Source organism: Arvicola amphibius, chromosome 1 (genome assembly GCF_903992535.2).
Source record: "Arvicola amphibius chromosome 1, mArvAmp1.2, whole genome shotgun sequence".
Lineage (NCBI taxonomy): Eukaryota > Metazoa > Chordata > Mammalia > Rodentia > Cricetidae > Arvicola > Arvicola amphibius.
This window is the reverse complement of record NC_052047.1, coordinates 54,981,737-55,004,373: the sequence shown is the minus strand read 5'-3', so window position 1 is coordinate 55,004,373 and position 22,637 is coordinate 54,981,737. Positions and strand designations below refer to the sequence as shown.

Below are 22,637 nucleotides of genomic sequence, written 5' to 3'. Positions count from 1 at the left end.
TACGTTAGTAACCTTTTTATCACCATGACAAAACTAAAAAACTAAAACTAAAAACTAAAAACTAAAAATTAGTTCATAGCTCCAGTGGTTTCCTCGGTCATTTGGCTCTGGAGTTTAGGGCTAGTGATAGCCCATAGCAATTCTGCTGAAAGGACATGGCAGAATGCTCTTCACAGCAATGCTCTCAGAGCGCACCTGAAGCCAGCCGACTTCTTTCTCCTAGGTCCCACATCCTAAATGTTCCACCTCCTCCCAGTAGTACCACAAGCTTCTGACCATATCTTTAAAACAGGAGCTTTGGCTGTGGAGGGATGGGGGACACACAGGACAGAGACAATCATGGCCCACAACCACAAGTGTCTATATAAAACGATCTTTAAAACAGGTTTTGTACTTTATGCCCCCACCTAGATATAGAAGGATGGAAGATATGCTACCTTAAAGTACACCATTTAGGCATAAATATTTTGTGCTAAAGGCAATTTGAACAGTAGCAAATGCAAGAAGAGCCATCTTTGGGTCTCCTAAACCCAAAGCAGGACTTTAAAACTCCCATATAAACTACGTTATCTCCAAATACTATCACCAGAGGTGAGGAGTTAAGGAAGACAGAAATCTGCACAAACGAGCCTTGTTTAGAGTTAATCTTTACATTCTCTTAGGTTTTTTTTTTTTTTTCACTTAGTTATCTTCAGAACCATTACCCTTCATTCAATAAAAGCACTTAGACCTAACCATTTTCAGGATCCTCATTTTTCTGTAAGGGCTTCCATGTACACACAAACTTGTTAAATAAAATTCACAAACTTCTACTACTCTGTCTTATACCAATTTCTCAGGCTTCTGGCACTTGCAAGGGCAGACCCCCACGCCACTGAGCTAGCAGAAACCACGCCTCACGTTGCCCGTCCCGCCCCAAATCACAGAAAGCTCCGCCCCCTAGGCCTGCTGCCCCGCCCCCAAGGCGCGCTAGCGTGTCTCCGCCCAGTGGCCGGCAGCCCGGCCCCCGCACCTGTCCCGCTTTCCCAGGCGCGCGTCCGGACTCCCCGGAGGTCCCGCCCCCAGGCGCGCGCCCGCCCTCGCGCCACGTGCTCTCTCTGGAGGGCGGCGCCGTGGGCCGAGCCGAGAAGATGTTCCCGCTGCCTCTTCCGGCTGCCGCGCGAGTCGCTCTCCGCCGCTTGGGAGTGAGACGTCTCTGGCTTCGGGGTCTGTCCACCGCAGACATGACGAAGGTGAGTGGGGACGGCTCGCCCGGGCGGCCGTGCGTGCCTTGGCTCCGGGCGGCGGGGTGGCCAGGCTGGTCCAGGCCGCGGTGTGTAGGACGGACGCATCAAGTTGCACAATTGAGCAGAACAAAAAAAGTTCCCTGAGTTTGCAGGGCGCCAGCCCGAGCCCGGGCTGCGGCGAGGACGACCGGTGCTGCTTGCGGAGGGCGCGCCCCTCTCCTCCTGCCTGGACAGTGCTGGGTTCTGAACTCCGAGCAGAACCGCACGCTCCACCTAGCAGTCTTTACAGACTCGTCCATCCAACTGAGCTCCTAAAAATTACCCGCGCCTACTTCGTCGAATCTTTGAGTTCTCACCGAGACCCTAGAAAGGACGGCGTCAGGATTGTCCCAAAGTCAGCTAAGGTTCCTGAGTAACCAGTCACAGGGTCGGGACCCCTCCCTCCGTTGAAGTGAAATGTCAGGAAAGGCCCCAGGGGAGTAAGCTGTTGGATTGGGTTTCTGGAGAAAAGCAGTTTCTAGGGAAAAGGACTTTGTCCAGAGAGGTCATCTTGCAATTGAAAGAGCATCTTCACCATCTAGTTGGGCTGTGAGAAATTATGAAGGCTACTTTTACATGTGAAGGAAGGATTTGGAAGGGTGCTGGCTCATCGGAATGAGTCTTGCTTTGAAGACCTGGTGAGGGAGGAATGTTCCAGGTGGGCACAGGTCCCCTTCAGGTATCACAGATAGTGGGGCGGGGGTGGGGGGAGTTAGACGGACACCTGTCAGTACAGTTTCCAACCCTGTGATCGGTCTGGTCTGCTCAGTAACAGTGGACAGTCGCAGCTTGGTCGCGTGGAACCTAGGGAACAATTTGGGGACAAGTAGAACCTCGTAGTTACTGTGCCAAGGAAGCCAGATATCTTAGGCAGAAAGATGGGGCACTGTGTGGCCCGAGTACTGGGGATTTTGGAAAGGGCCAAGGCCAGAAAGAGAAGGCATGCGCATCGTCGAAGTTTTACCACCCAGGCGCTAGTGTGTCGGAAAGCAGGTTTCAGGATTTTGGCTTGTTTGTTTGGTTGGTTGGGGTTTTTTGTTTGTTTGTTTGTTTGTTTGTTTGTTTTTGTTTTCTGAGACTGGTTTCTGTTTAATCCTGGAACTTGCTCGGTAAACCAGGATGGCCTTGAACTCAGAGTTCACCTGGGCTGTGTGGCGATCCCTCTGCCTCCCAGTGCTGGAATTAAAGGCTGTGCCACCACCACCCAGCATGGGAAACCATATTTTAAAAGTCTGGAATTGCCATGTGATGAGTAGTGGCTTTACATCCTCTTTCAGATGTTTGGGGCCTGACAGTTGTGAGGGAGATGAGGGGCCCCACCACTAAGTTCTCGAGAAGGCCCTACAGAGTTGCGTGTTTCCCCCTACCTGATTGACAGTCCACTTCCTAGACAGTGGGAGCATCCTTAACCTGAAATCTGAAGTGCTCCAAAATCTCAGGGTTTTGGAGCATTCCCCTGACATTTCTGCAGGCACAAAGTCCTGCAGCCAACCCAATGACTGCCAGAGTCAAAACACCAGGTCTTTAAAGGGATTGTAAATGTGAAACAGTGTATCAGAAACAAGTGACTTTCGTGTTTAGGGTGGGGCCCAATATTTCTCACACACCCCAGGTCCAGTCTGGCCCTGGCAGGGATTTCAGCTGCTGAAGTAAGGGCTGCTGCTGTCTGCCTCTGCTCTTGCCCCCTTGGGGAAGACACATTTTTAATGGAATTGTTTGCCCTTTCTAGAGTTTGGGCAATCCTAGTCTCCTAAGGAATGCACTCTGACTGTATTTGTCTTTCTTAATTTTCTCAGGGTCTTGTTTTAGGAATTTATTCCAAAGACAAAGAGGATGACATACCCCAGTTTACAAGTGCAGGAGAGAGTTTTAATAAGTTGGTGGCTGGAAAACTGAGAGAAATGTTGAACATGTAAGTATTACTGTATTTGGGGTTCCTCTTGTGTGTGTGTGTTTGTTGATTTGTGAAACAGGGTCTTACAAGGTAGCTGTGACTGTCCTGGTCATCAAACTCACAGAGATGCACCTGCCTCATTCTCTGGAGTGTGTGTGTGTGTGTGTGTGTGTGTGTGTGTGTGTGGTGTACGCTGTGCCACGGGGTGGGGTTCCAGTTCTTGAAGATCCCAAGATTGATAGAGATTCTTTTTAGAGTGTCACATAAAGTTAGTGGGGCCCTGGCTAGCTGGATCTCTGAAAATGAAAGTGGGTTCTGGAAGAAGCTGGGCAGTTGTCTCAGCGTGGGTGGGTCTCTAGTTCTGGGAAGTCATGTGATTTCTAGCCAGATCACAAACTTCTTATGAAGGATTGACAGGGATCCTGAAAGGAATAGATTTCCTCAGGGCACTCCCTGGGCTTGGCTTTACAATCCCTGCTTTCCTGTCCGGTACCAGACTCTAAAAGTGCCCCACCAGTTAACAACAGCCTAAGGTCCTGCCCTTTTATTGCCTGGCTGGACATTGGTGGCCTTTCAAATGTTAAAGTATAAGAGGATTATCTGATTAGCAAGAAATTCAGTACCTGTGCAGAGGGTCTGAGATCTGACCTCTCCTAGATTAGTGAGATCTGGGAGGAAGTAGGGAAAACTATAGAGTTGCTGGCCACATTTGGCAGAAATAGAGCAACATAAGCCCCAACTACCTGCTACTCAGGTTCTAGGATGTGTTAGAGGGTACCCGGTGTCATCTGATTGTGTAGGACTTGTACCTCTGCTTAGTTGGTAGTCCTCACAGATACCTTAAATCATTAATCCAGAAGCTGACCTGTTAAGAGTCCAGAGTGCTCTGGTCTTGCTGCAGGATCACCATTGACTACAGCCTGAGTCTCTGGCTACTGTGGAATACCTCTTTTGTGTGGAAATTGCCACGTCTCTCTTCTATCTCAGTAAACAGTATATGGGAAACACCTGTGCTGGAGATGGTGTTGTCAAGTCAGCTGCTTTGGTCACCACACTGGTTTTCATCTTGGTGTTTTTGTTAAAACTTTTATTAAAAAAGGTTTCCATTATTTAGTACAGTCACCATCCAGTGCTCAGATCCCCTTGCCCATCTATGGCATTGCTTAAAAAAAAAAAAAAAGACACGGCCACATTTGGTAGTCTAGGCTAGACCAGAACTCACTATCGTCCAGGTTGGCCTCCAACTCATGGCAGTCCTTCCTCAGCCTCCAAAGTTCTGGAATTACAGGCATGACCCATCACACCCGGCTTCCTTGTTGTTGTTGTTGTTGTTCGTTTTATTATTATTGATGTTCCTGTCCCGTGTAACCTGGAAACTGACTCAGTACTTTCAGAGGTGGAAGTGCTGGGCTGCTGGGCTGCGTCTGAGGAGCCTGGCCTGTGTGCATTCTGTGAAGCTGGAAGGGAAGCTCAGAACAGAAAGTTAGCAAGTGTGTCCTGCTGATGCTTAGGTTATTGACCACGAGACCAGCACAGACCGTAATGTTGAAACAACCATTTCCTCTCGCTTCAGATCGGGACCTCCTCTGAAGGCAGGCAAAACCCGAACCTTCTATGGTTTACATGAGGTATGAAATGAAAGTCATGTTCGTCTGGCAAAATCCATGTTGGACCTCCCATGTATGCTCATTCATGTGGCTGCCTAGTCATGCTAGAGCTTTTGTGTTTGATCGTACAGCTTCGTTCCTGTGTTAAGCGTAAGGAAGGGCTGCTTATGCTCATGAGGAGAGTGGCTGTCTCCCTCTAGCTTGTTTTCCTCAGTGTGAAGGAAGACCGCCACCTCGTTCAGAGTTGTTTGGAGAATTGCTCTCACTCTGCCTGTCACATCTGTTTTGCTCATCAGCACCCAGGGCTGCTCTTAGTGACTCTGTGAGAGCCGCCTCCCTCTGGCATTCCTGTCTGGTGAGGAGCTGTTTAAAGAGTTCACAGTGCTAACTGGCTGTGTTTGTGGACTAGGACTTCCCCAGTGTGGTGGTGGTCGGCCTTGGCAAAAGATCGGCTGGATTCGATGAACAGGAGAACTGGAACGAAGGCAAAGAAAACATCAGAGCTGCTGTCGCAGGTTTGCTTGCTCTTGATGTTTTAAAGGCTGAAGGTTCTCAAGGGTCCATTCCTTAAGACGGTCTTCCTTCCCTTTGTCTGTCACTGCCTCCACCCTTACCCTGCTTACATGCTTGCATGCAATAGCTCAACGAGTTCAGTTTATATGACTATGTTGACCTTACCTAGGTAAAGAGGCTAGCTTATGACACTTCTAGTATTTCTGGTTTCTGTTGGGTGGTTTGCTACCATTTCTTCTTAGAACTGTATTCTGTCAGAAATTGTGATTTGTAGACAGTTTTCCATTTTGTAATGCAACTAGTGTTGCCCAGCTTTTAGGTAACATGGAATTGTTACATTTACAAATCAAGGAAAACAGGAGCAGAGTGTGAGCTACTTACTCATTGCTAGCGAAAGGCACAGGCCTGTCCCAGTTGGGTTGGGGGAACTAAGGCTGAGGCCGTTGAGTCACTTTGTTGCTTAGCAGCAAGGAGAGCCTGTCCCACAGGACGACTGCCCCAAATGCACTTTGAGAAATACTCTGAGGCGGCAGTAATTTGTGTAACTAATCCTTGGCCCTGGATCTGTCACAGATGCTTATTAAGTTTACTTTCGGGGTTAAGTAGGCATTTCTAACTTTTATTTGAGAGATTTTGCTGACACCTTCTTATAAACGCTGTTAATGATGGTCTCTACTCAGTGGCTTGGGTGTAACTTTGCTGTCATCATTTCTTGGTCCCTTTAATCTGGCAGTTGGGAAGCTTTATCAGGAAACTCAGAAATGCTTCAGAAATGCTACTGGTAATATCCGCCTCTCTCTGAGGGTCTCTCCCCGTTTATGAGGAGCTGTGCCTTTGACCTCTGTCCTCTCTGTGAGCATACACTCATGCACACTTTATGGAAGGGGAGATGAAAATTTCGAGCCAGAACCATCAATAGTCCGTTCTGTTCCCCGGCACTCCACCTCGTGCCTCTGCCGAGCGCTGACTCAGTTTTCTGTTTCTGCTGTCATTCTGAAGCGGGATGCAGGCAAGTTCAAGACCTGGAGCTGCCTTCAGTGGAGGTGGATCCCTGTGGAGATGCTCAGGCTGCTGCAGAAGGAGCCGTGCTTGGTCTCTATGAGTTTGATGACCTAAAGCAGAAAAAGAAGGTGGCTGTATCAGCGAAGCTCTACGGAAGGTGATGGAAGGAAATCGGGGTGTGGGTGGCACTCCCAGACATCTGACAGCATGCCTGCTTCCAGTGTCCAGCAGCACTGTATGGCTTGTGTGTGTCCTCCTTAGTGTCTCGGCCCTCTTTACACTGTGGTAATGTCCCCAAGCTCTGCTCCTGACTTGCCATGTGTGTGAGTCCTCCGTGGCTCCTGAGAACATTCTATACTTGCTGGTAACTAAGAAGCATTCACAATGTTGTCTCTTCCCCAGAAGGAGGAATGACTCGATAGAATATCCTAGTGAGCTTTAAGCCAAGTCCTCCCCACTGAACTCACATCTACTAACATGCTGAATGTTGGACCTATATGGTTGACAGTGTTCCATCTTTGCCTTTGTGGTCCATGGTAGGAGATGCTTTCAGAAGATGACTGACCATAGTTATTTTGGCCTTGTTCTAGTTTTGAAGGGACAGGTCTCTGCTGTCAGTAATAGACAATGAGAGATTGTCAGTCCCAGGAGCCATGAGGCTAGTGGGTTGCTCATGGCATGGAACGGTGGTTAGTATCTGGTAGAGAGTGGCCGGGAACGAAGGCTCTGCAGTCAACATGCATTTGAATCCTGTCTCTGTCACTTCCTTGGGATAACCTCAGTTAAGTGACCCAAATCTTTATTTCTTCATTTGTATAGGAGAGTTGTAATACTGGTGTAGATTTTTGTGTTTTGGGAGATCTCACTATATGTCTTTAGACTAGCCTTGAACTCACAGTTTCACTGCTTCAGCCTCTGCACTGCCACAAATAGAGGCATGTGCCTTCATTCCTGGCTGATATCATCGTTTGTATGAAAATTGAAAGACAAATATGTCAAGTGGATGGCACATGGTGAATGTTCTGAGGAGCCAGCTGTTATTTGTCCATTTCCATGTTACCCATATTAACTGCTGTTGAACTAGGGCCATTCAACATCACCTTACTGCATTCTCATGTAACGCTAATCCTCGCTGTCCAGTGGGCTGGGATTTAGAGCTTTATCCAGGCACAGTGGCTGCAGAGCCTACAACTCCATATCTGAGTGTTTGCTGCATGCTGGTCTCAAAGTTAGGACTTGGGACTGATGTTTCTTTGCAGTGAACTGAATCTGGGTAGGAATCTACAAAACCTTTTCATATGGATTTACAGCTGCAAACCCATCACCCTCCACACACTCCCCCATTTTTAATTATGCAGGGGGAGATCCTTGAAGCTTGCTGCGTAGCCACATCTCACCTGCTTCTTCAGTGGGGCCTGTTTTCTTGCTCACAGAATGGCTCTAGGACTTGTGCAATCATTATTTGTTTATAGTCTTGATTTTTTTTTAAAGATAAGTGTCTCGCTTAGCAGTAGAAAGGTCAGTGCTCTGATGTTGTTTGAGAGTAACTCTTTTCTTCCACAGTGGTGATCAGGAGGCTTGGGAGAAAGGGGTCCTCTTTGCTTCTGGACAGAACTTGGCCCGCCAGCTGATGGAGTCCCCAGCCAATGAGATGACGCCAACCAAATTTGCTGAAATTATTGAAAAAAATATCAAAAGTGCCAGTAGTAAAGCAGAGGTCCATATCAGGTAATTTATGATTGTGTCATAGACTCAGGGGATGTGCAGCCAAAAGAGCAGTGTGTGCTGTTTGGTTTTAGATCAATTCGAGTCACTTTGGAAGAGGGAACCTCAACTGGGAAAAATGCCCCAACCAGATTGACCTGTGGATAAACCTGTGGTGTATTTTCTTGATTAACAATTGATGTGGGAGGGCCCAGCTTACTGTGGTGCTGACATCACAGAGCTGGTGGTGCTGGGTTCTATAAGAAAGCAGAGTGAGCAAGCCATGGGGAGCAGGCAGTAAGCAGCAGCCTTCCATGGCTTCTGCATTAGCTCTTGCCTCCAGATGCCAGCCCTGCTTGAGTTCCTGCCCTGACTTTTCTCAGGGACGACCTGGAAGTGTAAGCTGAAATAAACTTCCCTCCCCAAGTTGCTTATGGCTGTGGTGTTTTATCTCAGCAACAGAAACCCTGACCAACACAAGTGAGATCCTAAAATTGAACTATGTTCAGAGGAGTAAATTGAGACCACTAGCAGCTATACACAAGATCAGATAGTTACAGGGTTGCTCTAAGGGTTTTTCCCCTCTCTTTTAAGATGGTTCCATGACTTCATACTGTGTTGTGTGATTTTTTTTATCCATTCTATTGAGACATTCCTTGCTTACTATACAGTTCATTTCTCTTGAGTAAGAATTTGGGAGTTGAATTCCTAGGTCAAACGGTAACTGATTAACTTTTTTAAAATAATTTTTATTTTATGTGTATGGGTATTTAGCCTGCATAGATGTCTGTGTACCATGTGCATGCATTGTACACAAGAAGATCAGAAGAGGGTGCTGGATCCCCAGGAATTAGTGTTACAGGCAGTTATGAGCTATATGGGAGCTAGGAATTGAACCTGGGTCTTCTGGAAGATTAGCCAGTATTCTTAACCACTGAGCCCTCTCTCCAGCCCTGGTTAACATTTAAGGAGCTTACATGTTTTGATGTGTTACCCTTTCTACATTTCTGTTTATGATGCAAGAGTGCAGAATGCTGACTGGGCATAGAGTGAGAGCCCACCTGCCCATGACCTTGGCTACCTTGTGGGATCACATTCCCAGGCCTCCCAATGCTTGTCAGTGCTGGGTGATAGGACTTGAAGTACAATTCCTCTGGTTTCCATTTCCCTTTTGAGAATTCTCTGCAATCTGTTCAACACCCAAGTTTGAGCTATTGGGGCTTCCGATTAAAATAAATTAACAGATACTTGTTTTACTTCATTTTCAAAATTATTTTTCAAGACTTTTTTTCATTTAAGGGGATTCTTCAGTACTTAGTTGTGATTAGACTTTTTTTATTATTGTTTTTGTTTTATTTTGTTTTGTTTTAAGAAAAGTCCCTCTTTAGACAGAATGAAGAAAAAAATAATGTGTAGGAAACACAGACTGAGAGCTTGCTAGGATGCCCTGAGTAGTTCCCATGTGTTAAGTCTGTATTCATGTGTAGGCTCTGTGGCCGTGCCCTGTCTCGGAGGAGGGGATGCCAGTGCTCTGCTGTGTCAGCCAGTAGTGGTGATGCTGCAGGTCAGGGAAGGCATAAGATTTGCAGGTAGCGGCGGGTGCTGCAGGAGCAGGATGAGGGCTGGGAGTGAAAGTGGAGCCCAGCAGAGTCCTAAAAGTCACTTTAAATGTTACCAGACCAGGCTTCAGGTAAGGTGTGCAGTAGTCTTGGAAACAGCAAGGCTTATGGGTGAGCAGAGGGAAGAAGAGTTCAGATAGAGACCAGCGTAATGCATGGGTGGCCTGTGACTCATGCTATGATGTGGCTGTACCACACCCCATTTAGGGTAGGTGGGTCTGCATCAAAGAAATACAGTTCTTCCGGAGGGCAAGACAGCAATAAAACAACAGGTACTAAGTTTGGGATTGGGAATGCCTACAGGGTACAGCGTGTTTCTTTTGATGAGACGTATGTGTCTGGTTTCCCTTTGAAATAACGATGGCAATTTTAGTGTAATAGTCTGACTTAAGGGGAAGGCAGGTGCTCGAGTAGTCCTTGGATCTGGCTAGTGTTAGTCTGTCTGGAAGTACAGACCTAGTTATTGTGGCTAGAAATCAGTACGGAACCCTTATTCCTTACCCTAGAAAGAATAGCAATATGGCGTCTGTGTTCTAGTTTGCACTGCGGTGGGGGTTCATGTTACCTGCACTGAGCCTGTGTTTATTGAGAACTAAGTAGTTTTCCACTCACAGACATCTCAAATTGCACTTGGAGCTCTGAGCAGTGGTGCGCCAGCATTGAAAGACTGCAAAGATTCAGGATATTTTACTCCTGTTGATACAGGATAGCTTTGTTTAGTTTTCTTGGTTTATTTTGTGTGTGTGCCATTATTAGTAAAAAAAAAAAATAAATAAAACTAGATGCCTTAACAGTCTTTAACTTCCCCTTTGTAGACCCATGGCCTTGCTAACTTCATTCTCAAATTAAAACCAGAAGTACCTGAGTAGATTGAGGAGGACTGTTATTTATTGACTAAACACTCTGTTACCTAATATTGTATTAGTTACCACAAACACGTTCTCTGAGTAGTTGTGTAATCCTTGGTACGGGAAGGTCTGATCTCATTTTACAATTAAAGTGTCCTGAGTCAAGCCTTCTGCCTGTGAGTAGACAGAAGCAAACAATAGGCTGTGATCACTGGCACCTTCAGCCTGTGTCCAGTGTTTTTCCCCTGATGCTGGGGATGGAGCTTCTGGTCTGCGCATACTAAGCAAGTGCCCTACTTCTGAGTGTACCAGGTCCCTTTCAGAATTTGGATAATTTGTGTGTTGTACTTTTTTTTTAGCATTTTGTTGAAATTTTTCTAAATTGTTTTGGAATATGTAATTGTATCTCTCCTTTTCCCTCTTTCTGCGCTGTAGACCCAAGTCTTGGATAGAGAAACAAGAAATGGGCTCGTTTCTAAGTGTGGCCAAGGGGTCCGAAGAACCACCAGTCTTCTTGGAAATACACTACACAGGCAGTCCCAATGCAACTGAAGCTCCCCTGGTGTTTGTGGGAAAGGGAATTACCTTTGACAGGTACTTCGTGGGGGTGTCTGCGCGCTCTATTTTAGAGAATGCTATGTATGTATAGTGTGATCCATAAGATGGGGTTTGATCAGGTCTTATAGTAAATATATCATGCTGATTTTGAATTGCAATACTTTAATATGCCAAAGATAATTAGGAATTTTATAAATCATGGTCCTGCTCCTATCCCTGTGAGCTTTTGTGACCAACAGGTGAGGAAACCACAATTCAGAAGTTATTTGTTTAGTCATACCATTTGGGGTTGGGGAGCTGGCTCAGCTGGCAAAGTGCTTGTCATGCCCACACACATGCTGGCATGCATTACACAAATGTACATGCACATCACACCTTCCTTATGCCTTTTCCCATTCAGTAGCCACCTACCACCAGCAGGTGTCAGGAGAACTATTCCCTTTCTGTCCTGTGTGCTTGAGAGGAACGCACCAGCGTTCTGTGAGCTTGTCAGCTTTCCTTAATAGTTTATGACCTTTGAGTTTCATGGGCTAATCAAATCAAAAAGTTTTTTTTTTATTTTATCTGAAAAGGCAATCTTTGTGGGTATCAGATGTTACTGATAGGAAGCAGAGGAGGCTCTTAGGTGGACTGGTGGTACATGATGATGTTTCCCATGGAACCTGGTCGAGTTTCATCCGGATAGAAATAAAAGGGCCTCCCTCACTTATCCATGTTTCTGGAAGTATTTTCTGTCTTTATAAAGGCTACAGAATTGAAGTAATTCAGATCACAAGTTTAGAAATTTGACTTTCTTTGACAGGTGTGTAGTGCTTTTGTGTGGTAGTGAGCTCTGAGTGTCTATAGGAGTTTGCTTTGGTTTGTTTTGAGACAGTCTCGCTAAGTTACCCAATGTGGCCTCAGCTGAAATCCTGCTTTAGCCCCTGAATTCTGGGATTGGAGGCATACAGCACACATGGATGACTTTTTTAACATTTTACTTATTTATTATGCATGTTATGTATGCATGTGGGGACCCAAGAGCCACAGCAGTCGTATGGATGCCAGAGGAAACCATTCAGGGGATCGAACACAGGTCGTCACACTGGGCATCACTGACCGTGTCTCTGGTTTTAAGAAAGTGATTCAGACTTTCAGCTTTGCTGTTACTATTGCTGCACACTATCTCTTCCATACAGTGGCGGTATCTCCATCAAGCCTTCTGCAAATATGGACCTCATGCGGGCCGACATGGGAGGAGCTGCGACAATATGCTCGGCCATTGTGTCTGCCGCCAAGCTCAATTTGCCCATTAATATCATAGGTAAGTAGGATGCTTCCAAAGTCTAGTCTGATGGTGGAGCCATTTCCTTCCTTCTAAAAAGACCAAAAGGCATTTTTAAGCAGGTTTTCATCAAGTGGAAGCTGTTTGGCTGAAATAAATATTTTCTGTCTGAGGTGACTGGGCTAAATGTGTTTTACAGCCAGCAGGCTCTAACTTGTATTGATTTGTTTTACTTAGGCAAAAGTGGTTAGCCATCAAGAACACATATGTCACGTGTGTACTTTACTCCAGCAAGAAAAACTAAGTCACTGGAGTGGAGGACATCATCTTTATCATCCCTGGCTGATTTACTGACGGCCTCACAGGACTGTGGTCGATTAGTTTCCTAACACAGAATAAGCAATTAGTATGCAGGGTCTCCTGGTATTGCACATGCAAACCTCCAGAAGCAGTGCTGGGAGTTTATAGCAAGGTTAAAAGGAACAGAGAGTTGGGTTTCATCCCTGTGTATGAGGAAGGTAAAATGGTAAAAAGGTAAACCCATCTGACCAGAATCTCTCTTACCCATCCATTCCAGCATCATAGTTTTTTCTTCTGAAATGAGTCTTTTAAAAACAACAAAAAAAAAAAAAAAAAAAAAACAACTGTTACTGGAAATCAAGTTGCTGACATTTCAACATGTTTCTACCTCTGAGTATTTTTAACATGTCTCCTAAGCAAAGGAACATTCTATGTAATGATTATAGGTACATTTCAAAAGGATCTATACAGTAACCTAATAAGTTTCCCAATAGTCCAAAAAAAGGCCATTTTTTTATATTTGGTATTTTCTATTATGTGTGTTTATGTGTGTCAGTGTGTGGTTCTGTGTACATATAAATGCGGTTGCCCATGGAGGCCAAATGATTGTATCAGAGCCTCTGAAACTGGAGTCTCAGGCTGGGTGCTGGAAATCAAACTCAGGTCCTCTGAAAGAGCAGTGTACACTCTTAACCCCGAGCCATCTCTCCAGGCCCCTTACTTAGTTTTAAAATCTAGATCCCTAGCAAAGATAGCACTTTTCCTGCCAAGAGCCCCATTTCTTCTCCTTTCTTCACTTCATGACACTGGCAGTGCTGGTGTTGTGTAATTTGCATTTATTTCTTCTGGATTAGAATCAGTTAGACCATGCTACACATGTCTCTGCTGACCTCAGTTGTGCCATTGGTAATACCAACTTTTGTCACTTCTGAAAGTGAAACTTGTATCTGGTATGCTTTTGATGGCTCTCCGGCATCCTCCTGTCCTGTAGGATAGCATTTTTGAATCAAGCGTGTCTCATGTTCCTTTTTATGTTTTATCAATAGGCTTGGCCCCTCTTTGTGAAAATATGCCTAGCGGCAAGGCCAACAAACCAGGAGACGTCGTCAGAGCCAGGAATGGGAAGACCATCCAGGTTCGTGAGGGGACAACAGAGCATGCCATCTGTTACCACCCAGCTGCAGCATGCCATGGGTTAGGACCCCAGCTGCACTTTGGGCCAGGGTGCTGCTTTCAGTGCTGAGAACCTTTTCATGCAAAGTGCCATTAGTTTTGATGGAAATTTTTGAGTATTTTTCCTTCTGTGTTGTATCTTCCACTAATAGTGTTTTACATACAAATCACGAATATTTGGCCTGGCCTGCAGAGCATGACACACTGTAGTATGGAGAGGAGCAGGCTGCATCCCGCCACCTGGCTAGCTTATACCTGAAATAATTACACAGAAACTCTATTCATTTAAACACTGCCTGGCCCATAAACTCTAGCCTCTTATTGGTCAACTCTCACTTCTTGCTTTAACTCATATCTAGTAATCTGTGTATCACCATGGGGTCTTGACTTTCCAGGAAGAATTTAGCATGTCTGACCTGGCGGTTCTCTCTGACCCTGCTTTCTTCCTTCCAGAATTCAGTTCTGTCTTTCCTGCCTACCTAAGTTTCTACCCTATCAAAAGGCCAAAGCAGTTTCTTTATTTAACCAATAAAAACAACACATAGAAAAAAGGACCTCTTACACCAACACACCAGTAAAGCATGGGCTGTTTTCTAGTTGTGCCGTCATGAACTTTTTCCTCATGTTTCAATTGGACAACACAGCCCTTCACTTGGATTCTGTTCTCTGGCATCTGTGAAGCACAACTTTAACAAACAGACTCTGCCCAGGACCCTGGGGTCATTGTGGAAGGAAGGGAACTGGGCTAGAAATGTACACATGGACACTGCTCAGGATCCTGGGTTTTACTGAAGGAATGGAATAGGGTAGAAAGGTTTCCCAAGTTTTAGGAGTTTTGAGCCTGGAGTTCCAGGCTGCCGTTCAGTTTTAACTCCCTTAAGGACTTTGTTTTGTTTGGTGCTTCGAGAGGGAAGCTAGGGTCTCAGGCGTGCTGCATGCTCAGCCTGTTACTCTTTTAGCTATCTACTCCCAGTTTTCCTCTTGTTAACAGTATTTGCCATTAAAGTGGACCAGACAGTCCCTTACTTTTCAGTGTGGTGTATTCAGCTAGGGCAGGACTGCCTGCCTGCATGACCATCAGGTTAGATATGTTCCAGCTGTGGCTGAAATACAAGTGTCTACATACTATCTCGTGACAGGTGCCACCCTGCCCTCTTCCAACTTTGAGATCAAGTGCTGTTGTGTCTGGGTTTCATATCCAGTCCTCAGGTTGTCTGACACCTTCTCTTCTTGACCTTCTTTGCAGGTGGATAACACAGATGCTGAGGGGAGGCTCATCCTGGCTGATGCTCTCTGTTACGCACACACCTTCAATCCCAAGATCATCATCAATGCTGCCACCTTGACAGGTCAGTCCCCATCTTTTCTGTCATGTCTGCAGGAAATCTTGTGTGCAATGCACACACTGTACTCCCGGCGTTCCTTCACCAAAGAAACTGCCTCTGCTGTTACAACACGTTCTCAGTATTCGTTCTGTTGCCTTAAAGCATTCCAGAGTTACTAAAAAAGGGAATATTTTGTCTTGTGCACATATGCCACAGTGCGTGTGTGGAGGTCAGAGGACACCTTGTGTGATTTTGTCTTCCTCCGCCATGTGGGTGTTGGAATCAGGTAGGTTGTCAGGCTTGGGATCAAGCACTAAGCCATCTTTCTGATTCTCCAGTGGTAACTTAACAACTGGGTCAGATCGACTCGGCCAGACTTAAAAGAGAGTGAGAGGGGTGGGCTTTTGTTGTTGTTAAGACTGCCATCTACTACAAATCTGAAAAGATCAATACATTTAAAAATCAGTGGCATTTTTAATATACTAATCAATATATCTGATATCCAGTCAGTTTTCCAAATTTTGATTTCATATTGTTAAGGAAATAAAAATATCATGGGGTGGCACAGTCTTTAATGGACACACAGTAATGTGACCAGTATGCAAAGAAAGCCCTGACTTTTGACCAGCGTGGCTGTAACACTGCTTACTGACCGCAGCCTCCAGGGAGCTCCTGGCCCCCAGCGTCAGCACGTGAGGACAGTTGTTAGGGCTGGAAGGAGTCCAGAGGGCAGCCTGATGTAGAGGCTCTGTAGAGAGTGAAGAGGTGGATGGTGGCTTGTTGCACGATTCCAAAACTCAAAGCATCCGTCCAAAATCTCTCGCTAGGAATCTGTCTGTACTTCTTTAAGATGAAAATTCAGGGCATTTTGGACCCTTTGTTTTCATCTTCCTGAGTTCTGGACGCCTTTACTGGAGCAAAAGTCATTTCCTATTCCTCTCATATGTACACAGTGGTTTACTAAGAATTCCCTTTTGTTTCTAATTTTTTGGAATTCTGCCCTTTGTAATTAATTTTTATATCTGGCATGCAGAGATACAGTTTCATAATGGCAGTTTCATAAATGTTTTTAAGTAAGTATTATATTATTTATGTAGCTTTTGTTCTCCCTATTCAGTACCTAAAATATTGAGGACAAATGAATATTATCAAAACCGACCAACTTTAAAAATAAGCCATTAAAATGATTGACTAAAATGTGGCCCACATAGATGCCTCATAGGCATCAAATAATTACTATCTACTATAGTATCTGATATATACAGTTGATGCCAAATGAATGACAGCATGCATTTAGCTCCTGCTGTATACAAGGACTGTTCTGGTAGCTGAGGATATAGGGTATATAGTAAGGCCATATTCTTAGCTGTTTAGAACTCTAGAAAGTACTATCAGACATAAGTGACATTTACCCTGGGATGAGATTGTTGATGATAATTAATATCATTTTCTTTCCTGAATTTTCCACAATAAAGGGGAATTCTAGTTTGTGAGGTGTAACTAGCTGTAGAAGTGACAGTTTCCCAAGCCTATTTACATTTTGTATGAAGGAGCTATTAATAGACTTAGAGACCACAGTTGTGGTCTAAGTAACAGGAACCTCCTGGCCCTGAGAGATGGGTCCTGACCTTAGGAACTGTTTCTTACAGGTGCCATGGACATAGCCCTGGGATCAGGTGCCACCGGAGTCTTTACCAATTCATCTTGGCTATGGAACAAACTCTTTGAGGTAAGCCTATATACCCATAAGTTATAAAGATAATAATTTTTGTGGCCTTCGAATAAAATGCTTGTTCAAGCTCTGTGCTAAAGTGATTTTCTTCCTGTTGGGTTGCCTTTGAATTGGAAATAGGTCATAGCAATAAGCTTGATTCAGTTGCTTTGGGTTTTCTCAATATATTCCTAAATTATGGGTATGACATCACTTCCCTGTCCTTGTAGCCTCAGAGTGATGTTAAAATTACTGACATGGCCGTGATTGATAATTCCTGAAGTGCAGAGTATGAGGCCAACTTTGTGAAAGAGTGGCCATACACATACAATGGATGTGTGTGGATTCAGCATTGTAAACATGACTCCCCTGCTGAGTGAGTCAGGGATGAGGGGTCCCTTCACTGCTGCGCTCTGTGTCCTTCCCATCATCCTCCATCCTTGCTTCCTGTCACTCACTGCCAATACCAGTGTTGACCTAGCCTAGCCCATTTCTAATCACAGGTGGCAGTGATCTCTTGGTGACTGTGGTCCTTGATTTCTGTGATTGTCTTTTCTTCTGGCTCATTTGTGTGACTTTCCTGCTTTGGCTTTTTTGCTAGCTGTTTGCTTTATCCTCTTTGGACAGTGTTTAGTTCCTGTCCTGATGCATGCTCAGAGTCCTCGTGATAAAACTTGTCTAATACACGGCTGCTAATAGCTGTGTTTCCAGTGCTCCGTGGGGCTGCTTGGCAGCTCCAGGCAGCTCATGTATCCTTTCACAGGCTGGTAATGGCAGCTTACCCTGGGGAGTAGGCACACAATCCATGAATACATGTATGAGGTTTGTTTGAGGTCCTGGATCTGTGCTTCCCCCTTCTCTATCTGTTTACGAAGTTCACGCTCAGCCGCTGCACGAGCCAAGCTGTCCACCTGAAGGCTGAGCCAGGAACCTCTCCTGGCCTCTCGCACTATCCAGTGTCCCTCTGTCATCATGGCACATACGACATTTGAGTTTTTCAAGTAATTTATTTTCCTGACTAAAATGATGTGTTCATAGGCATACTTAAGACAGCAGTCAGCAACCCATATTCTGTCTTCCCAGAGGTAGCTGATGCATCTGATATATACTTAGGTCCTAAAATAAAATAACAGGTTCTACTCCTGCTTTTTGGCCTTTTACTCTGAGACTTTATTTTTGACTTCTGAAAATGAGTAATGTCTGCTTGCCTGACTCTGCTTAACCTGGTCCTTTCGATGGCAGCGGTGTCAGTACTGTGGCTCAGTGGTGACCTAAAGCTCAGTTAGTATAAACAAATGAATAAGAGGCTAGGCAAGACATAGTGATCTCATCTTGTCTCTGGTTTTCAGTAATGGAGGCCTAACGTGCATGTCTCCAGCAGACCAAGGTGACCAGGGTCTCCAGAGTATTCTACCCTAATTCAGCCTACAGGTTCAAACTGAGACTTTACTAAATGTCCTACCGATGCATGGATTATTTTACAATATCCCTCTTTCCTAATTCTGAAATGAATCTTTTGGTGACCTAAGGCACTCTTAGACATGACTCTCACAGCCCTGCTTTGCAGTAACAGGGCCAGAACAGGTCTTTCCTCCATGCATCCAACTAGAGTGTCTGTCCTTACACTGCCATGTTGTCTTCTTCAGGCCAGCATAGAGACTGGGGACCGAGTCTGGAGGATGCCTCTCTTTGAGCACTATACAAGACAGGTCATAGATTGCCAGCTTGCTGATGTCAATAACATTGGAAAATACAGGTATGTCAATCATCCTGGGTTTCCAAACTACTCTCTAGTCTCATCCTAGTCACAGAAGATTCTAACACTAACCAGTTTCCTTTTGGTGGAGTGCTTCTGAGCTTACTAAGGTGTTACATTTTGAAAATACTTCTCTAGCAGTTCTCTTAATGTTAGAAATTTTGAAATTTAAAAATTACTTTAAGCAAGTGATAAGACAAGGTGATGGGAAGTATAGGAATTCATTACACAGTAAAGTAATTTAGAATTTGGCATTTATCCTAGAAAGCCATATCTAAAAATAAATATTCTAGAAGTGATTTCTTGGTTAATTTCTTAATAGGTTACATGAGCTTAAGTTTTCAAAATTATTTTAGTATGCTTCCATTTATTTATTTATTTATTTATTTATTTATTTATTTATTTATTTTGGGTTTTTCCAGACAGGGTTTTTCTGTGTCTCTCTGGCTGTCCTGGATTAACTTTTCCTCTTTAGTAGTAGAACCTAGCCAGCAAAAATGTATTATTGTTTTTAAAAGGTATATATTGGGTGTGGGGTGATGTGTGTGCCATGGCCTTATAGAATGTATGTGGAGGTTAAAGGACAACCTTGTGGACCAGGTTCCCTCAGTCCACATGTGTGCCAGCTCCAGAGGTGGGGCTCAGGCTGTGTGGCTTGTGCATCATGCGCCCTATTCCAGTCATCCCACTGGCTCTGAAGGTAGCTTGATGAAATCCTCCATGCACTTTGACGTGAGGTAAAGTAATCCTTTTTGCCTTTCTCTTCAGATCTGCAGGTGCATGCACAGCCGCGGCGTTCCTGCGGGAGTTTGTGACTCATTCCAAGTGGGCGCATTTGGACATAGCTGGCGTAATGACCAACAAGGACGAGGTTCCGTACCTGCGGAAGGGCATGAGTGGGCGGCCCACCAGGACCCTGATCGAGTTCTTACTGCGCTTCAGTAAAGACAGTTCTTAGTTCTAACACTCAGAAATCCCTCCATGTGACTTCAAATGGGTATTTGGGCTTCAAAATATTTTTGAATGAATGAAAATCTTTTAAAGACAAAAATGAATGTTGTTCTTTTATTTTTATTTTCAAAATTATTTTAGTATGCTTCAGTCATGAAAATCTAAATTTTATATGTGTATGAATATAGGCCCTTTAGACTAATAAAAGTCTTATCATAGTATGTCTGTTCAAGCCATATTTACTATTTTACAAGACAAGCTCCTTTTTCCAGTTTACTTGTAGTTTCTTTTCTTTCCTTCACTTCTGTTGGAAGCCTGATTCAGCAGTTAAGCTGGGGGCGCTGGGGTGTTCCACTCAGTGTTGGCTGGACCGGCCCCAAGCTTCTCACGTTTTCCTTCTTTAGCAGCATATCCAAAGGCGGCTCTCGCGAGGACAGACTGGCTGGCTGAATGCCTACAGGCTGGCTGTTCCCACAGCAAAGTGTCGTCTCTGAAGTCGGAACCTAGGAGTGTCCCCAGTGGCAGCACCCACACCTCTTTCCCCTGCGGGTCACACTTCAGCTTTACTTCACCTGGCTTAGCTCTGATTCATAGTTGACATTGTGAAAACTGCAGGCGTCTTCCACCTGCCAGGTTCTCATTAAATATCCAGTCTGCTGGCTCTCAGTATGCTTTCACCCTCTCTTTGGACAGTCGGTCCTTCATTTTCTCCAGATTATTGATTTTACCTGGAAAGGTGTTTTATTTCACCATCCTTCCGTTCCAGCACAGCAGACAACTGCTCCTGCTGTTGAGATTCAGTTTGAGACCCTCATCACCCTGAGCAGTGTGGAGATCTGTGATGCATTCTGCCCTCTACGCTCTGCTGAGTGCATTTTGCCTCTCCAGTGCCTGATCCTGACTTTCATGAGGTTGAGCTTGTGTTCCATTGCCACCTTCAGTCCTCCACCTCTGCAAACAGAGTTTCTGTCACTGTTGGAATCCGAGGCTTGTGAAGTGTGAGCCAGCTGCACCTGGTGGTCTTGAGTTTCTGTGGCGCGAGCTCTCGCTAAGGCGTTCCAGTGAGACACTGCTTCTTCCTCCCCCTCTTCTTTCAGCGGGTCTGCCCCGTGCGGTAGGCGAGTGTGGAGGCATCCTGGTTGCTCGTTTGCACTACAGCTTGTTCACTTCTTTGAGGGCGATCCTCCCACCTTCCATTTCTGTTAGCTCGGTCTACAGAGCCAGCACCGCCAAGACGTGCTGTTGAGCGCCTGCTGCTCAGATGTTAGCCGCGGTCTTCCGGTTGGTGAGGGAGAAGTCGTGGTGGTCCAGCTTCTGCTCCAGCTGACAGTCACTGAGCCTTGAGTCATCTAATTCTGCTCACAGTTCTCTAACTTACTTTCCAGGTTATTCCCTTCCTGCCCGTGGCTTCTGTTAGTCGCATTTCTAACTGCTCCAGCTGCGTTTTCAGTTCTTTTACAGCCACATTCACAGCTCAGACTTTACCGTCCATCTCTTGAGCTCGGCTTCTCTTTGAGGGCCATACATGCTTGTTTGTAATTCAGTCATGGCCATCGCTTCTTCATGGCATCTGTCCAAGTGCTCCTGTGTGCTTCCCCAGTAGCTGTAAGCCATTCCATGCAGCTCTCAGTTGCTCCTTTTCACGCTCGTTGAGCTTGTTTTGAAGATCCGTGATCTCTGCCTCCATGTTTTCTGTTTAGCCTATTTTTCCCTCATGGTCCCTGGTTGCTACAGCTGGAGGCCTGTACTGAGAGCACTGGGCGCCCAGATTCACGACACAATCCACCTGAGCCCAGGAACACTGTCTCATTCATTCTGCTAGACTGTAGCTGATCTTTCTTTGGGGCCCGCCAGTTCCCCAAATAATGACATGGAGACTTACTATTAATTATGAAAGCTTGACTTTTAGCTTAGGCTTGTTCCCAACTAGCTCTTACAACTTAAATAACCTATTTCTATGCGTCTACGTTCTGCCACGTGACTACCTCTCCTCCTCAGTGTCTCGCGCACCTGGATTCATCCCGAGTTCCTCTTTCTCCCCAGAAGTCCCACCTATTCTCTATTGCTGAACTGTTGACCATTCAGCCCTTTATTAAACCAATCAAAAAGTGCCTTTCACACAGTGTGATCAAATATCCTGCAACACTAGATTACTGCTAAGTAATCTCTGGCTTTTTAAAAATACAGTTCCTGCGAGCTTGAATGGTTTTAAAATGCAGAACAAAAGGAAATTTTCATTTGTGTTTCATTTTCTGCAATGATTGCAATGCCCTGCTTTGCAAGACTTTTAAAATATCCTCCATGTGGCTATTAAATTTTTAACTTCCTGATCAATTTTAGAGCATATGTTTGAGTTTTTGTTTTTTAAGACAGGATTTCCCTATGTAACAGTCCTAGCTATCCTGGAACTCAGTTTGTAGACCAGGCTGCCTCAAACTCTGAGATCTGCCACCTTTGCCTCGAGTGCTGGGATTAAAGAACTGAGCCACCACACCTGACTAGAGCATATGTTTTTAATTAAGAAGAAAGATTACACCTGGCGGTGGTGGCACACGCCTTAAATCCCAGCACTCAGGAGGCAGAGGCAGGCGGATCTCTGTGAGTTAGAGGCCAGCCTGGTCTACAAGAGCTAGTTCCCTGGGTTTGGTTTTCTTTGAGGGTGGGGGGTGTGAGTCTAATGCATCTAAGGATAGCTTTGAACTTGGGATCCTTTGCCTCCATCTCCCAAATACTAGTGTTAGAGGGGTACACCAGTATACCTAGTGTCTTAGGTATCTTGCTATTGCTATGAGGGCAACTTTTGCAAGACAGGGTTTAATTGGGGTAACATTTTGAGGGGAATAGGAGTCCATCACCAGCATGGCTAGTGTTTGAGAAGCAGCTAAGAATTCACATCTGGATTCGCAAACAGCACAGGGGGGATGGTGGGAAGCTTTTCCTCAAAGCCCAGCCCCAGTGACACCAAGCCCACACTTCTGAGTCCTTCCCAAACAGTCCTGCTTATTGCACCAACTATTCAAATACATGAGCCTATGGGGGCCGTTCTCTTTCAAATCACCACATCTAGCTAGTTACTAGAAATAAGATACTGTCTGTGATCTCTGGGTTGGCTATGACGTTTGCTCACAGTTACTCTTTTTTAACTTT

General features: G+C 45.1%; 1 protein-coding gene across 1 annotated transcript; it reads left to right on the top strand.

The window, feature by feature from the left end:
* The first annotated feature begins 1,077 nt into the window (after positions 1-1,077).
* On the top strand, positions 1,078-19,711 carry Lap3 (leucine aminopeptidase 3). Its single transcript, XM_038326768.1, has 13 exons — positions 1,078-1,232; positions 3,062-3,177; positions 4,733-4,787; positions 5,176-5,281; positions 6,279-6,438; positions 7,845-8,009; positions 10,888-11,046; positions 12,189-12,313; positions 13,621-13,709; positions 14,994-15,096; positions 16,722-16,801; positions 18,430-18,539; positions 19,308-19,711. The coding sequence occupies exons 1-13, from the start codon at positions 1,131-1,133 to the stop codon at positions 19,495-19,497; spliced, it is 1,560 nt and encodes a 519-aa protein (XP_038182696.1). The 5' UTR covers positions 1,078-1,130; the 3' UTR covers positions 19,498-19,711.
* Positions 19,712-22,637: the final 2,926 nt, after the last annotated feature.

Coding starts and splice junctions, on each gene's coding strand:
- Lap3 (XM_038326768.1), top strand. CDS start 1,131: ATGTTCCCGCTGCCTCTTCCGGCTGCCGCGCGAGTCGCTCTCCGCCGC. Junction 8,010..10,887: donor AAAGCAGAGGTCCATATCAG/GTAATTTATGAT, acceptor TCTGCGCTGTAG/ACCCAAGTCTTGGATAGAGA. Junction 15,097..16,721: donor CAATGCTGCCACCTTGACAG/GTCAGTCCCCAT, acceptor TGTTTCTTACAG/GTGCCATGGACATAGCCCTG.